The sequence below is a fragment of the Eretmochelys imbricata genome, chromosome 1 (assembly GCF_965152235.1).
Source record: "Eretmochelys imbricata isolate rEreImb1 chromosome 1, rEreImb1.hap1, whole genome shotgun sequence".
Taxonomy (NCBI): domain Eukaryota; kingdom Metazoa; phylum Chordata; order Testudines; family Cheloniidae; genus Eretmochelys; species Eretmochelys imbricata.
This window is the reverse complement of record NC_135572.1, coordinates 60,996,224-61,011,458: the sequence shown is the minus strand read 5'-3', so window position 1 is coordinate 61,011,458 and position 15,235 is coordinate 60,996,224. Positions and strand designations below refer to the sequence as shown.

The following is a 15,235-nucleotide window of genomic DNA, read 5'->3' as shown; positions in this document are numbered from 1 at the left end:
GGGCTGATTTTCATAGGGACAGCAAAAAACACATCCAAGACACAAAGGCCACCCCTCTGCCACATTTTAAATCCCAAAGTATCAGGGTGCTAGAACTTAAAAAAAAAGGTTTTAATCAGATGTTTAACATGGTCAAAAGAATGTATTTTTCCCTAGCCCCATTCTTCAAAATGGCTGAACTGTTTTGGCTGAAATTTTCCAAAAAGATTCAGCCTGTGGCAGACACCCAGCATGGAAAATTTCAGCCGAAACAGTTAGTTTGGTTAAGTTATAAGCAACTGGAAACATGTTTTTGTAATGGAAAGTGTAGGGCAACCTTAATAGTAGATGGTGCTACCAGCCCAACCTATAATACTACAGCAGTGTAAGTGAGATCAGGAGCAGGCCCAGAAACCACATGACATTTTTATAAGATACTTTAACTAAAATAACATTACTAATTAGCTACTGCTGTACATTAAATGCAAGATTCATACAATATTAGGACAGTTTCCTTGTTTCTAGTTATTACAGTGTCACTTACTAATGTTAGAAATGTAGAAACTCTTACCATAACAAGAATCAGATTATCTTTGTGGTAAACAACCTTTTTTCCATTACTTTTTCCCCCCCCGAAGGTATATAATATTAAAAACTTAGAAGTACTGAAGCTCCGAAACAACCCCATCAAAGAGATCCCTGATGATGTCCACAAACTCAAGACACTTAGAATACTTAACATGTCCTTCAATTTACTATCTGCCCTTCCCACTGGGTAAGGTGTTTACTATTAATTAATAGATTGGATTACACTATTTCTATGCTCAAACAAGGATTAAATTTTTTGTGTGACTTACATTATATTCATTCATTAATTCATTTCCATACTGGCTTTGTTAATTACACCTACAGAAAGGCTTTCTAAGAATGTATATATATAGTAGGGCTGTCAAGCGATTAAAAAAATTTATCGTGATTAATCGCACTATTAAAGAACAATAGAATACTATTTATTTTAAATATTTGTGGATGTTTTCTACATTTTCAAATATATTTATTTCAATTATAACAGAATACAAAGTGTACAGTGCTCACTTTATATTTTTATTACAAATATTTGCACTGTAAAAAACAAAAACGTATTTTTCAATTCACCTCATACAAGTACTGTAGTACAATCTCTTTATCATGAAAGTTAAACTTACAAATGTAAAATTATGTACAAAAAAAACTGCATTCAAAAATAAAACAATGTAAAACTTTAGAACCTACAAGTCCACTCAGTCCTACTTCTTGGTCAGCCAATCACTCAGACAAACAAGGTTGGTTACAATTTACAGGAGATAATGCTGCCTGTTTCTTGTTTACGATGTCACCTGAAAGTGAGAACAGGCGTTTGCATGGCACTGTTGTAGCTGGCATTGCAAGATATTTAAGTGCCAGATGCATTAAAGAGTCATATGTCCCTTCATGCTTCAATCATCATTCCAGAGGACATGCATCCATGCTGATGATGGATTCTGCTCGATAATGATCCAAAGCAGTGCGGACCGACGCTTGTTCATTTTCATCATCTGGTCAGATGCCACCAACAGAAGGTTGATTTTCTTTTTTGGTGGTTTGGGTTCTGTAGTTTCCACATCAGAGTGTTGCTCTTTCAAGACTCTCAAAAGCACGCTCCACACCTCGTCCTGCTCAGATTTTGGACGGCACTTCAGATTCTTAAACCTAGGGTTGAGTGCTGTAGCTATATTTAGAAATCTCACATTGGTACCTTCTTTGCCTTTTATCAAATCTGCTGTGAAAGTGTTCTTAAAATGAACATGTGCTGGGTCACCATCTGAGACTGCTATAACATGATATATGCAGAATACAGGTAAAACAGAGCAGGAGACATACAATTATCCCCCCAAGGAGTACAGTCACAAATTTAATTGATGCATTATTTTTTTAATGAGCATCATCAGCATGGAAGCATGTCTTCTGGAATGGTGGCCAAAGCATGAAAGAGCATACGAGTGTTTAGCATATCTGGCATGTAAATACCTTGCAGTGCTGGCTACAAAAGTGCCATGTGAATGCCTGTTCTCACTTTCAGGTGACATTGTAAATAAGAAGCATGCAGTAATATCTCCAGTCAATGTAAACAAACTCGTTCGTCTTAGGATTGGTAGAATAAGAAGTAGGACTGAGTGCACTTGTAAGCTCTAAAGTTGTACACTGTTTTTGAGTGCAGTTATGTAACCAAAAAATATCTGCATTTGTAAGTTATACTTTTACGATAAAGAGACTGCACTTCAGTACTGGTATGAGGTGAATTAAAAAATACTATTTCTTTTGTTTATCATTTTTACAGTGCATATATTTGTAATAAAAAATAATAATATAAAGTGAGCACTGTGCACTTTATATTCTGTGTTGTAATTGAAATCAATATTGAAAATGTAGAAAAACATCCAAAAATATTGAATAAATTTTAATTGGTATTCTATTGTTATAAGTTTCAGAGTGGTAGCCGTGTTAGTCTATATCAGCAAAAACAACGAGGAGTCCTTGTTGCACTTTAGAGACTAACAAATTTATTTGGGCATAAGCTTTCGTGGGCTAGAACCCACTTCATCAGATGCATGGAGTGGAAAATACAAGAGCAGTTATAAATATGTGAAAAGATGTGAGTTGCCTTACCAAGTGTGAGGTTGTTAGAGAGAAAGTATAAACAAGGATTGATGACATCACCACTTGGCCTCTCTCCTCTCCCACCTACTCTGAAGGCAACAAGAAATTAGGAAGACAAAGACTTTGAACTGTGGAGATTGGTCCCAGGCTAAGAAAGAAATTCAGCCTGTGTAATAAGAAATGTAAACTGCTGGAACATCTAGAGGGGCGAGAAAGTGCTTGATTCAAATCTTGCTTAGCCTGTAGAATTTAGGCTGCGATTTTATTTTTATTTCTTATGTAACCAACTTTGATCTCTATGCCTACCCCTTATAATCATTCAAAATCTATCCTTCTATAGTTAATAAATCTCTTTTTTATATTTGATCTAAAACAGTGTGTTTTGGATTGAAGTGCTTGGGGAATCTGCTTAGATTACAAAGATTGGTGCATGGTCGCTTTCCTTTGACGAAGTGGCTAACTAATTAATGAGCTTGCACTGTCTAGGGAGTCTTGAGCAGTGTAAAATGGCACATTACTGGAGCGCAAGGTTTGGGGCTTGGGACATTTGCTGGTGTCTCTTTATACAGTTCATGAGTGGCTTAGAGAGCAGTCATACAACTCAACTGGGTGTGTGTCACCACATATTGATGGGTGAGTGATCATAGCCTCTGGAGAGGTTTATTGCTTGTCACTAGCATAGCATATTGAGAGTCAGCCCAGGCTGGGGAATTTAAGGGGACACAGTGGTTTCACAGTCTAGATTGTACCCCGAGGACATGTCATAGTGGTGCAGCAAGCAGACTGAAATGCACAGCTTGTTGTTCTGAATGAAATTTGCACTTCATACACTGGTGCCGAGATTTTAAGAGGGTTGGCTGAATACAGTAAAAAAAAAAAAAAGTTACACTTTTGTTATTTTCTGTTTCTTATTTTGGGAAAGGGAAATAGGAGCAGAAAGGCATAAAAATGGATGAGAGCGATGCAGTTGCAAAGTTAGAGCTGTACAGACTGCAGGTAGCAGAAAAAGAGAGAGACTATGAGTATCAGTTGAGAATGAAAATATCCCCATTGACATGCTTATTGGGAATGATTTTTTCCATGTAGTTTCTCAAGAAGGAATATTATGGTGGGACCCCAGAGGAAAAGAGTAAAGTCCCAGGAAGTGCTGGAGGAAAGGGAGCAATTCTCTTTGATTCTTCTGCAGCAAAGGGAAGCAGCATGGTTCCAAGTGTGGATGGAGTTGAGACTGTCTCCTGCACTGCAGCTGAAGGCAGCACCTCATCAGGAAAGGAGAGAGTGGGGGTGGAGTGCCTGTCACTGACAGAACTGTTTCAGCTGTTAGCTGCAAGCCCTTTGCAGCTGAACAAAGGCCGGATCCTGCTCTAGTGAGCATAGAGAGATGTGTCCTAGAGGGAGGCCCAGAGAAGGGAAATAAGGAAAAGATTTCTGTAGGAAATAAGCAACCTTGTAAGCATATTGTGTCAATGCACAGTGCAGTGTACCATAGCTAGGTATCCCAGTGTGCAACCTGCCACCATCCCGTGCACTGTCTTTTGGGAAGTTTTGGCAATGAATGGTGGGGAAAAAATGAGTCATGAGGGGTAACAGGTAGCAAGGGGTCAACTTTCCAGTGTGCAATTTTCTCCATCCCATAATAGCCCATAATTTTCACAGCTTTTTAAAAAATCCCATGAATCAGCACAGCCCTCCTCACTGTCCACCATCTCTGACAGAAGCATGGAATCTGCACATCTCTGCACTATTGTCGTAAGCATTGCAATCACAGAACAGATGCCGATCCTTCAGTATTTGCAGAGCCGCAAGAAGAACTGAATCAGCAGGGAACATCACAATTTTATGGAGGACAGATTGCTGTGGGACATAGCAAGAATCAGTTCAAGTGTTTTGGTGGCATTTATGGAGCAGCTGCAAATGGTGGAGCACTGCTTCTGGGCCCAAGAAACAAGCACTGACTGGTGGGCTCGCATCGTAATTCGGGCTGATGATGAGCAGTGGCTGCAGAGCTTTCGGATGTGCTAGGCCACATTTCTGGATCTGTGGGCTGAGTTTGCTCCAGCCCTCCAGCGCAGGGACACCAGAATGAGTGCCACACTGAGAGCGAAGAAGCAAGCGGCAGTCACAAACACCAGTCAGTGGATAATCATTTTGGAGTTAGAAAATTGACTGCCGGGGCAATTGTCATGCAAGTGTGCAGGGCCATTCATTACTTTTTGCTATGCAGGATTGTGACTCTCAGCAATGTGCAGGACATAGTGCATGGATTTACAGCAATGGGGGTCCTGAACTGCAGTGGGGCAATAGAGAGCACATATATCCCTATTTTGGCACCAGACCACCTTGCCACTCAACTGAAAGGACTACTTTTTTCTGGTTATGCAAGTATTGCTGGATCACTGGGGACGTTTCACCAACGTCAGTGTTGGCTGGTCAGGAAAGAGCATGATTCTCATATCTTTAAGAACATAAGATTGTTCATAAATCTACAAGCAGGGACTTTCTTTTAGCACTGGCTGATTACCAGTAGCAATATTGAAATGCCAATAGTGATCCTGGGGGACCCAGCCTATACCTTGCTCCTCTGGACATGAAGCCATACACCAGCCATCTTGACAGCACCAAGGAAAGATTCAGCTACTGACTCAGCAAATGCAAAATGACAGTTGAGTATGCTTTCGGTAGATTGAATGGATGCTGGCAATGCTAACTCACAAGATTGGATTTCAGTGAAAAAAATATCCTAGTGGTTACAGCTGCCCGCTGTGTCTTTCATAATATCTGTGATGCCAAGGGGGGAAGTTGCCTTTGGGGTGGAGGGAAGAGGTAGAGTCTGCTGAGTTTGAACAGTCAGGCACAAGGGTGATTACAAGAGCTCAAATGGAGCTATATGGCTCAGGGTGGCTTTGAAAGAGTACTTTAACAGTGAGCCACAGTCATGCATTGTGATATACTGTGCTCTGCCTGGCTCTGCAGTGTGGGGACCTGTTAGGAATTGTGGGTGCTTGCTGTACATTTATGATTATTACACTGTTCGTCACTGATTCTGAGTTTTGTGTCACACTGTACGGAAACCAGTAAGTGGTTGCTTTCAGTACTGCTAAGGACTCTGCATATGTTCTGAACTAATAAAGATGAATCATTCTCCAAATAACAGAATTTGAGTAACAAAACCAGTACAAAGAAAAATCTGTGCAATTTAAAAGCAAATACATTAAAAACTTACTAAATTAATAGAACAGAACTTAACGGGGAAAGAACGTTCATGTCCATTTTAGCTACACATACAGCAACTGGAGCTTCCATAGGTCAGTGCTTGTGAAGCTGTGGTTGTTTGTCTCCCGGGGTGGAGTGGTAGGGTAGGGATGTGGCCACAGAGGCCACGTGGAATGCTGGGGGAAAGAGAAATAGGGAGGTGCTATAATTGAGTTCTCCAGACACTGCAAAGGGAAGTGAGCTGGGATTGTTGAATCAGTAGGTCCACAAGAGTTTGCAGCATCTGTGTTTGCTGCTGGAGAAGCCCCATTATATCCTAGCGCATCTCCCTTTTCCTGTTGCAACTCCTGGGCCTTTCTCCTATCTGCTCTTTCCTTCTCCATACAGTCTGTGATATTCACCCTCCAGGCACTCTGCTCACAGTCTGATGCAGCCCTGGCTTGCAGCATCTCACTGAACATGTTATCCTGAGTCCTTTTCTTTCTCCTTCTTGTCTGCTCAGGCATTCCATCAGTGTGGAGGGGGAAACCCCTCAAAGCCACAATGGCAGCAGCTACAGACAAAACACACAGAGGTACTAGTGTCAATACAGTCACAAAAGAAAGTGAACATTAAGATTCAGAACTCCCTTCCCTTGCTCCCCTAAAGTTTTAAACCAGACATGCTTATTGCCACTTCTGGTTCAGAGTGCTTGTGCATGGCACCACTCACAGCACCAAACAGGGTGAGCATGGCCCGCCTGGGGTGAGGGAAATGAGACAGGAATTGCTCAGTTGTATAAAGACTATATGGCAATGGCACTGAACAGTGGCACCGTTGTCCACAGGTGGTCGTGATTTTAGCTGATATCTCACTCCTGAGAGTAACAAAGGCACAGAGAGCACAGCTGCTGCTGACTTCCCGAAGCTGCTCAGGCCCATATGCTGCTGGCCTGTTAACTTGGGCAGGCACCATTGCAGTAATCACTGACTGGCCTGGGAAAAAAATCCTATCTCAGAGGAAGAAATAAGGCTGCCTTCCTAGAAATCTTCAGGAGAGGATTGCAGAGTACCTCCATGAAAGTTTCATCAAGATCTCTCTGGAGGATTCAAGGGACACCCCTGTGTACATAAACAAACGGTTTCACATGGTCCACCCTGCCTAACTGTACAGGGAAATGAAAAAAGCACATAAACAATTCTACTTCTCTTTGTAGTACTACTACCTCTTCTAGTATGAGTAAATTTAATGAAAAGTCGATAGCTGTGTCCTGTTAAGTTGGGCACTTCATTAATACATCACTGTAATGGGAAATACATTTACACACTTATCCAAGGTTCCTTCCCCTGCATTGGACTTACCTGTGCTCAACTGCCAGGACTCACTGGTCTGCAATCAAATCTCAAACAGGTTCTGGACTGTGGCATAGCTGCACCCCCACAGTTGCATATCTCCCACCCTTCTCCTCCTCCTCCTCCTCCTCCTCGCTGTTCACGCCAGAGACCCGTGACGGGCTCCTCAAAGGTATCCAAGGTTGTCTACGGGTAATGGGGTGTCTACCAAGTATGGCATGCAGGTCTTTGTAAAAACGGCAGGTCTGAGGCTTGGCACTGGATCAACTGTTGGCCTCCCTGGCCTTATGGTATTCCTGCCACACTCTGCTTTCATGCAGCACTGCTGCTGATCCCTGCCATACCACTTCTCCTGCATCCCCTGTGCAATCTGCTTGTAGGTGTCCACACTTTTATGGCTAGCCTGTAGCTGCGCCTGCATAGCCTCTTCTCCCTACAGCCCCAGGAGATCCAATACCTCCTGTCTACTCCAAGCCAGAGCATCTCTGGAGCGTGTAGCTGGCATGGTCAGTTGGGCAGTTGCATACAACAATGGAGAGCTGGTAGGTGTGCTTACCAAGCTGGACAATCATGAAAAGGTATTTCAAAAACTCACAGGACTTTAGAGGGTCAGGAGGCCTTCAGGTCTCCAGACCCCTGAGAAGTAGAGTTCACAATTGTGACCAGAGTGGTCAGTGTCAGGCATTATGGGATAGCTGCAGGAGGACTGTTAGGGTTGACATAAGTAATGCAGTGTCTACGCTTGTGGTTTGTCAACCCCAGTATGTTACCATGGCTCAATGCTGCTTGGGGAAGTGGTGTTACTACATCGCTGTAATGGGGCACTTACACACGGTGGGAGACAAATTTAAGTGTAGACATACGTGCAACTAGGTCGATGCAAGGCAAGGTTGACCTAGCTTTGTAGTGAAGGCCAGGCCACAGCCAGGTGACGATCTTGAAATTTTTATATATTTACATATAACCTCTTTTCTCTTGGCACGGCCTCTTTAAGTGATCTGTAGCTCTTCCTTCTTTGGTATTGTCCTTGTTAGTTCTGGATATATCTTAAGGAATTCTGTAACTCAAGCACTACTCTTCTGGCAAATGTATTTATTGGGCTTAATTGAGAAGACAGGGCACAGAAAGTGAAAGAAAGACACACAACTAATTTCCATTGATCAACAATAGTCAAAAATAATGCTCTTCTCTACTCCTGAAATGATTGCTTTGTAAACCATTTAACATTAAGTTCCCTAAAACACAGCTTACAGGTGGCTGGGAAAGGAAAGAACATTAGATATCTTGCAAAACAAATGATGCATTACAATATGGGAAGAACTACTGTAGAAGTGAAACCAAGCAACCTAATTGCCTGACAAGGAGCTGGAGAATTTTAATAATATATTTACTGGATGCAAAGTAGTAGTGTGCATTCACTGAAATTGGAAGGATGCTTTGTTATATTTATGCTATATAAAGATATGTACAAAGCTGTGGATCTTCTGTATATTCACCATCCTTGGGCCCTTCCCCATAAGATAGGCAATAAACCAAACTTCAGATCATGGCTTTCCCAACCTTCCTCTGCTCACTTTGCTTTTTTAGTTGTATGTACCCCTTTTCCTCTACACTTCATCTTTCATATCTGGTTTGTAAGCTCTAGCTCTCACTACGTAGTTGCACAGTGCCTGACCTTGATTGAGGCCTCAGTTCTATGTTAGTACTCATGTCGCACTGGCTGGAGTGACTGTTGACCGAGAGCGCCAACCTCAGGGAAGACTGTCAAAAACCAGGGCAGACACCCCAAACTGATTGTTCTATAATTAGATTTCACCAACCCAGTAACAAATGTGAACTCCTAAAGCACTATAACAGTCTTATCATGGAGTCAAAGACCGTGGCCGGGGGCATTCCAATCTGTCTTGCCAAGCAGGCAAGCTGGACTATGTGACAGATGGTCACTTTACACCAAAATCACAACAATATTCAGGTTACTTCCAATGTCAAAGGACCAGTCTCTTACTCAAAGGACCACGTCAATTGTACTCCGATCTCAAACCAAGGCAATAGCCAATCCTGTAATAAAACAAAGTTTTATTTAAAAAAAAAAGAGTTATTTACAAGGTTAAAACAAGAAACATACAAACACAAATGAGATACAGTCTTGGATTTAATAAGGTAATATACGCTTCTATAATAAGCAGCTCTATATATGCTTTAGGACTGACCCATGCGAAGCAGCATGGGGATCGCTTGCTTATGTTTAGGAATCCTTGCCTTTCAGAGTCCAGATGCATAAAGATCCAGTTTCTCCTTGTCAGGGATTTTTATCCCCTTCTCCCCAGAGCCCACACTGATAGAACAAGTGTCGGCGCCTGATTCCTCTTTATGTGAGTGGGGACGTCCATCAACAATCTTTGTCCTTTTGATGTCTTACAATGGCTCATTTGGTTTCAAAGGCCTCTTGTTTGAAGGACTCGCACTTTTCCTTAGTTAATACTTCTTTCCTGTTTGAGGCCAGTTCTGCACTACAGACCTATGTCCATATAACTGCATCACTCAGGAACGTGAAAAATCCATACCCCTGAGTGACGTAGTATACTGACCTTAACCCCTGTGTACAGCGCGCTATGTCAACGTGAGAGCTTAACAGGGAGATGCAGCATTTTAAGTGTAGACCTGCCCTGAGTTACACAATAGCAGATGTTTACAGTGCAAACACTCAATATAATTTTATACCATGGGCAACAGAGGTTATAAGTGAGATCAATACATGCAGCATCCTACACTGTTCATAGGGGCTAAACACCAAACACATTCTTACAACTCTAATATTTATCTTAACACTACGAACACCCAGGTAAGTCAGACTGGTTTCCAGCTATGTATTTGTTAGTGTTCAGTGAGGCCCTGGGCCTTAGCATGAGCTGGCACCTGGTCTGCCAGCATCACAACTAGTAACGAATAGTCCTGGAGGATAATATTTTCACAATTTCTAGAGGTCTCTAGTGGAGCCACTGCTTGGGCTTATTCTACTTCTTGCATTGGCCTGTCAAATGCACACCCTATCAGGTCTGCCTCTGTGTGGCTCCTTGAACCTCTTGCCAGCAGTGGCAGTACAGTTGGCTGATTGTCTGCTGCTATTGTGTACCATTTGCTGGCTTCACTCAACTGACTCCTCTGAGGATTTGCAGAATATAGGAGTTGAGTACACTTTGGGACTCTTAACCTACCAGTATTTCAACCTCTCTCTCTCTCTTGCTCTCTCTGGGTGGGGATTTTGGCTCACAAACACACACACACACCAAGGAAGCATGGGGGGGGAGGAATCCTGTTAGGAATAAATTCATAATGCAGCGATTTCATTCGTAATATTGCTTTATATTGTCAGCACTACTTTAGCTTCTGTGCATGGAGCTATTTCTAATTTTGGGGTGACACCGTATCTTAGTGGAATGTTTTCTGTTTTCTGCTCATTTTGGCCAACATCAATCTAAGAAATGGATGGTCTTGAAAGGACTTGTTCCCTTCCAGAAACCTATCTGTCCAGTGGGAGTAAATCAGTCTTTTAAAACTCGTAACAGTTAACACTGATAGCAGCTGCCCCATCACAGATTTTATAGGTGGATATAAATGAGATATATACATCAGTTAGCATAGATCAATGTATTTAAATAGTTCTTCTGTAATGTACTGTGTTTTCTCTTTTTTTCAGGCTGTTTTTATTACCATATCTTAGTTATCTGGATGTTTCCTACAATGATATTAGTGTTATCCCTCATGAAATCAGGAATCTCAGGTATTGATATATAATATACACTGGAACCAGACCTATGTGTAAAATATTGTGAGCCTATTAGGAAGTCGATTGTTAATAAATCTGGAGTAACGCCACTGATGTCCATGGATTTACTCTGGATTTGCACCGGTATAACAGAGATCACAGTCTGGCCCACTGCCCTGTAATGGGGGTCTGATTTTTAAAATTAAATGCATGTCCAACTGCTTAAATATCATGATTATGCTTGTAAATCAGGTAACTTCACACAAATTATGATCATTTGTTAATTGTGCCCATATGCATGTGCACTTGCCTAATTTGCACGCATGATCATGGTAATTGTATGCCCTCAAATCATGTAAACCACATTGTCATTCCCAGAATGTGCAAATGAAGGTGTGATTGCAGTGTGGGCAGGCATACCTGCTCTAGCTTTAATCCGGCTAGCACATGTAACAATGGTAGTGAGGATGTGGGAGCAGGGGCTTTAGCATGGGCACCAGAGGACATACCCGGGATCCCCTTGTACACTGATTGCTAGCCTGTTCTCCCACTTCTTCACTACTATTATTACACATTAGCTAGGTTAAAGCTAGCACAGGTATGTCTACCCATGCTACAATTACACCTTCACTTGCAGTGTAGACATACCCTCAGTGTGTTTGTGTGTGGTAGACAGGGGAGGTTAATACTTTGGCCTTAAGGGAATGATACAGTAGAAATTTTGTGATAGACTGAAAAGGTTTTTCTGAAAAAAGCATGGAATTAATGTACCTTTTAGAATGACGGTTAACATCTTTGAGGTTTATTGTATTAAAAGCAATTGTATATGTGTTATTGTGGCATTGCATGTACCTTCTCTAGTAGGGATGGGGATGCTAATATACTTCTTCCATTATAAACCCTTTGAAGCCACCCTCTGGAGAGGTGCACATATGCCAGTTCAGAGTGGATTCTTCAGGCACCAACAGACAGAGAAAGGGTTTTTGAATAAACAGCCTGGTTTTAAACTGGCTCATGACCGTCTTCCTGATCCAGCAAATGGACAGGACCATTGGTCCAGGGAGGGCCCCAGTCCTTTAGGGCAGTGGCTCTCAACCTTTTCAGACTATGGTGCTGCTTTCAGGAGTTTGATTTGTCTTTTGTACCCGCAAATTTCACCTCACTTAAAATCTATTTGACTATAAAATCAGACGTAAAAATACACAACTGTCACAGCGCATTATTACTGATCAATTACTTATTTTCTCATTTTACCATATAATTATAAAATAAATCAATTGGAATATAAATATTGTACTTACTTTTCAGCATATAATATATAGAGCAGTATAAATAAGTCACTGTATGAAATTTTAATTTGTACTGATTTCGGTAGTGTTTTTATGTAGCCTGTTGTAAAACTAAGCAAATATCAAGATGAGTTGATGTACCCCTAGAATACCACTGCATACCCCCAGGGGTATACGTACCCCTGGTTGAGAACCACTGCTCTAGGGAAAGGTTGGAAGGGCAGGGCCCACTGAGGCCTATATGACTGTTGGCATGGTCTAAGCTGAAGCTGTGATGAATTTGTTTCTAAAAGGAAACCCTTAGTATGGGGTGTTGAAGGACTGCTCCTTCCAGAGCCCATGTTAGGGCTGGGGTGAAGACTAGTCAGTTTATTAGTATGTGTGTAGATTCTTTTATTGTTTTAATATGTTTTTTTTTTTTGTAAAGCTTTGTACCTGAAGGATAAAGTAGGTTTGTGTAGGAAGTGCTGTATGACATAGGCACCGACTCCGTGGGTGCTCCGGGGCTGGAGCACCCATGGGGAAAAATTAGTGGGTGCTCTGCACCCAGCAGCAGCCAAGCTCCCCCCCATCCCCACACCCGACCTACTCCTCCTCCCCCTCCCCTGAGCGCGCTGCGTCCCTACTCCTCCACCTACCTCCCAGCGCTTCCCGCCTTGCCGCCACCAAACAGCTGGAGGGGGAGGAGTGGGAACATGGTGCGCTCAGCGGAGGAGTTGGGGAAGAGGCGGGGCCAGGGTGGGGATTTGGGGAAGGAGTCAGAATAGGGGCAGGGAGGGGGCGGAGTTGGGGCAGGGACTTTGGGGAGGGGGTTGGAATGGAGGCGGGGCGCAAGCGGGGCAGGAGTGGAGTCAGGGCGAGGCCGGGGGGGTCGAACACCCATTTGCGGGAGCAGAAGTCGGCTCTTATGCTGTATGGTGCCTTATAACAATTATACCTGTTAACCATCCCTAATGAGAAAGCATGTAGGTGCCATTGGGCAACTTGTCTGTGTTGGTAGTAACACAGTGAAAGCAGGGAACTGTGCAGCCTGGAGATACTCCAGTCAGAAGGGAGAGAAATATGGGTCTCTGCCCAGGACAGGTGATGACTGGGGGAGCTGGTAACTTGAGAATGGTTGCCCTTGCTGGACTGTAAAGGGGGAATACAGGTGCAGTTGCCCTAAACTGTGACACTATGAAAGAGGACTTTTTTCCCACAAAGAGTTAATCTGTCGCTGTTTTTGGTGAGAAAGTTTGTCGGAATATCAGCAGCTGTTTATATGAGCAGAAGGAGGGCAGATATAGAAGTATACTTACATGTTAATAAGCAAGAGTGTGAAGTTGAGAACACACACACTTAACATTAAGTTTTTGAGAAATCTGATGATGGCCTGTGTGTGTGTTTGGACACCTGTCTTAAGCTTTCAGTTGGATACACACACAATCCCTTATTTCCAGTTGCACTAGTTGTTTAAATTGTACTTCAGAAAATAATTCTCTTTGTGCACATAATTGCATCATTGAATCAACACTTAAAATGTATTATTTTTTAAAACTTAGCCTTTTATACATACAGATACATGTGCCATCTAGGTGCAGTAACTCAGCAAGTGGGAAGTAGGATATGTATACAATTATAGCTGAGATGAATTGTGTACATAATTTGGTGGTCTTTAAAATTACAGGGCACTGGAATATCTGAATGTTGAAGGAAATCAGCTGTGTGCTTTGCCTTGTGGGGTTTTGAAGCTTCCCGTGAAACTCCTTAACACAGAAAATAATTTGATGCATCCCTCTTTATGGAAAGAAAACAGCCAGAACCAGCCACAGAGACTTACTGATCTGGCTGCCCTTTACTTCTCCAGAAACCACATGTGGCAAAGATATACTGAGATCTCAAAGGATATTCAAGAAATATTAAACAAGTAAGTGACAGAAATCTCTAGCTGACACTCTGGCTTCCATGGGAGTTTTGGATACACAAGAAATGTACCAATGGCCCCTAATCACTTATTCTGGCAATGTCAGAAGGACACCGGCTTTAGACCTGGTAATGTATACTTTCTCCATCATGAAACCACCTCTGTAGATCACCACTGTAGGAGCTCCATGCCATGCATTGTGAGCCACAGAATAAGTTAAGAGAAGTTATTGACATCTTCACATTAAAATAATGCTGATCAATAATAGTGCAGTTACTTATAACAATTCTCATGCAGGTATACTCAGCTATGTATCTGAATGCATACCAGGCCTATGTATTTTTGATAATATATGGAACTGTACATTTAATCAAGTTCATCAAACATGTGCAAATTATTGCTTTGATCCATTTAAATAGCTTAACTAGTTCTGTACTGTCACCTATCACCATCGTATATTCCAGCCAAAAATGTTTGCTGCATCGTCATGTTGAGGTTGTGCACTGAACCAGTCTGTTCAAGAGAGAGCTGTGAGCTTCAGAACAATCTAAGTTGAAAAAAATACCAGCTCAATTTCTGGGAGTGGCAGAGCTATCCCCACCCCTGCACTGCATCTCTCTATTTTCACTTTGTCTGCCTCAGACTTCCACTTGTCCTCCTTCCCCACTGGAGCCATACAAGTATAACTATACCCTTAGGGCTAGAGTCATTACCCCCGTGGAATAGAGAGCAGCCTACACCACAATGTAGTTCTGGAAGTGCAGGAACCTTCCACAACCATCAGTCTCAAAATCAATCTGAGGCCAGCTAGATCCCTTAATTTCTAGTTGAAGATGCAGAAAGTGAACTGGAATGTACTGTGTGTGTATAGTCATGTGCAATGTTTCTGACTCATTTTTCTCTCCATCTTAGCTGTAGAGTCTGTGACTGTTGCAAAGGACCCTTGTATGGTCAAGGACTTCGTCTCATTCGATCTTGCAGGAACATATTTAGATTCCGCAAACTTCCTTTTCTCTTTAATGCCTGCTCACCATCCTGTTACAGCAGGTACATGTCTCAGACTGACTCTCAGACTTGA

General features: G+C 42.3%; 1 protein-coding gene across 1 annotated transcript in view; it reads left to right on the top strand.

The window, feature by feature from the left end:
* LRRC63 (leucine rich repeat containing 63) overlaps window positions 1–15,235 on the top strand; it is a 35,372-nt gene extending 20,137 nt beyond the window's left edge. The window contains exons 6-9 of the mRNA XM_077806833.1: window positions 618–754; window positions 10,897–10,980; window positions 13,921–14,160; window positions 15,070–15,235. Of these exons, the coding sequence (XP_077662959.1) occupies window positions 618–754; window positions 10,897–10,980; window positions 13,921–14,160; window positions 15,070–15,235 (627 nt within the window). The remainder of the gene's footprint in view (window positions 1–617; window positions 755–10,896; window positions 10,981–13,920; window positions 14,161–15,069) is intronic.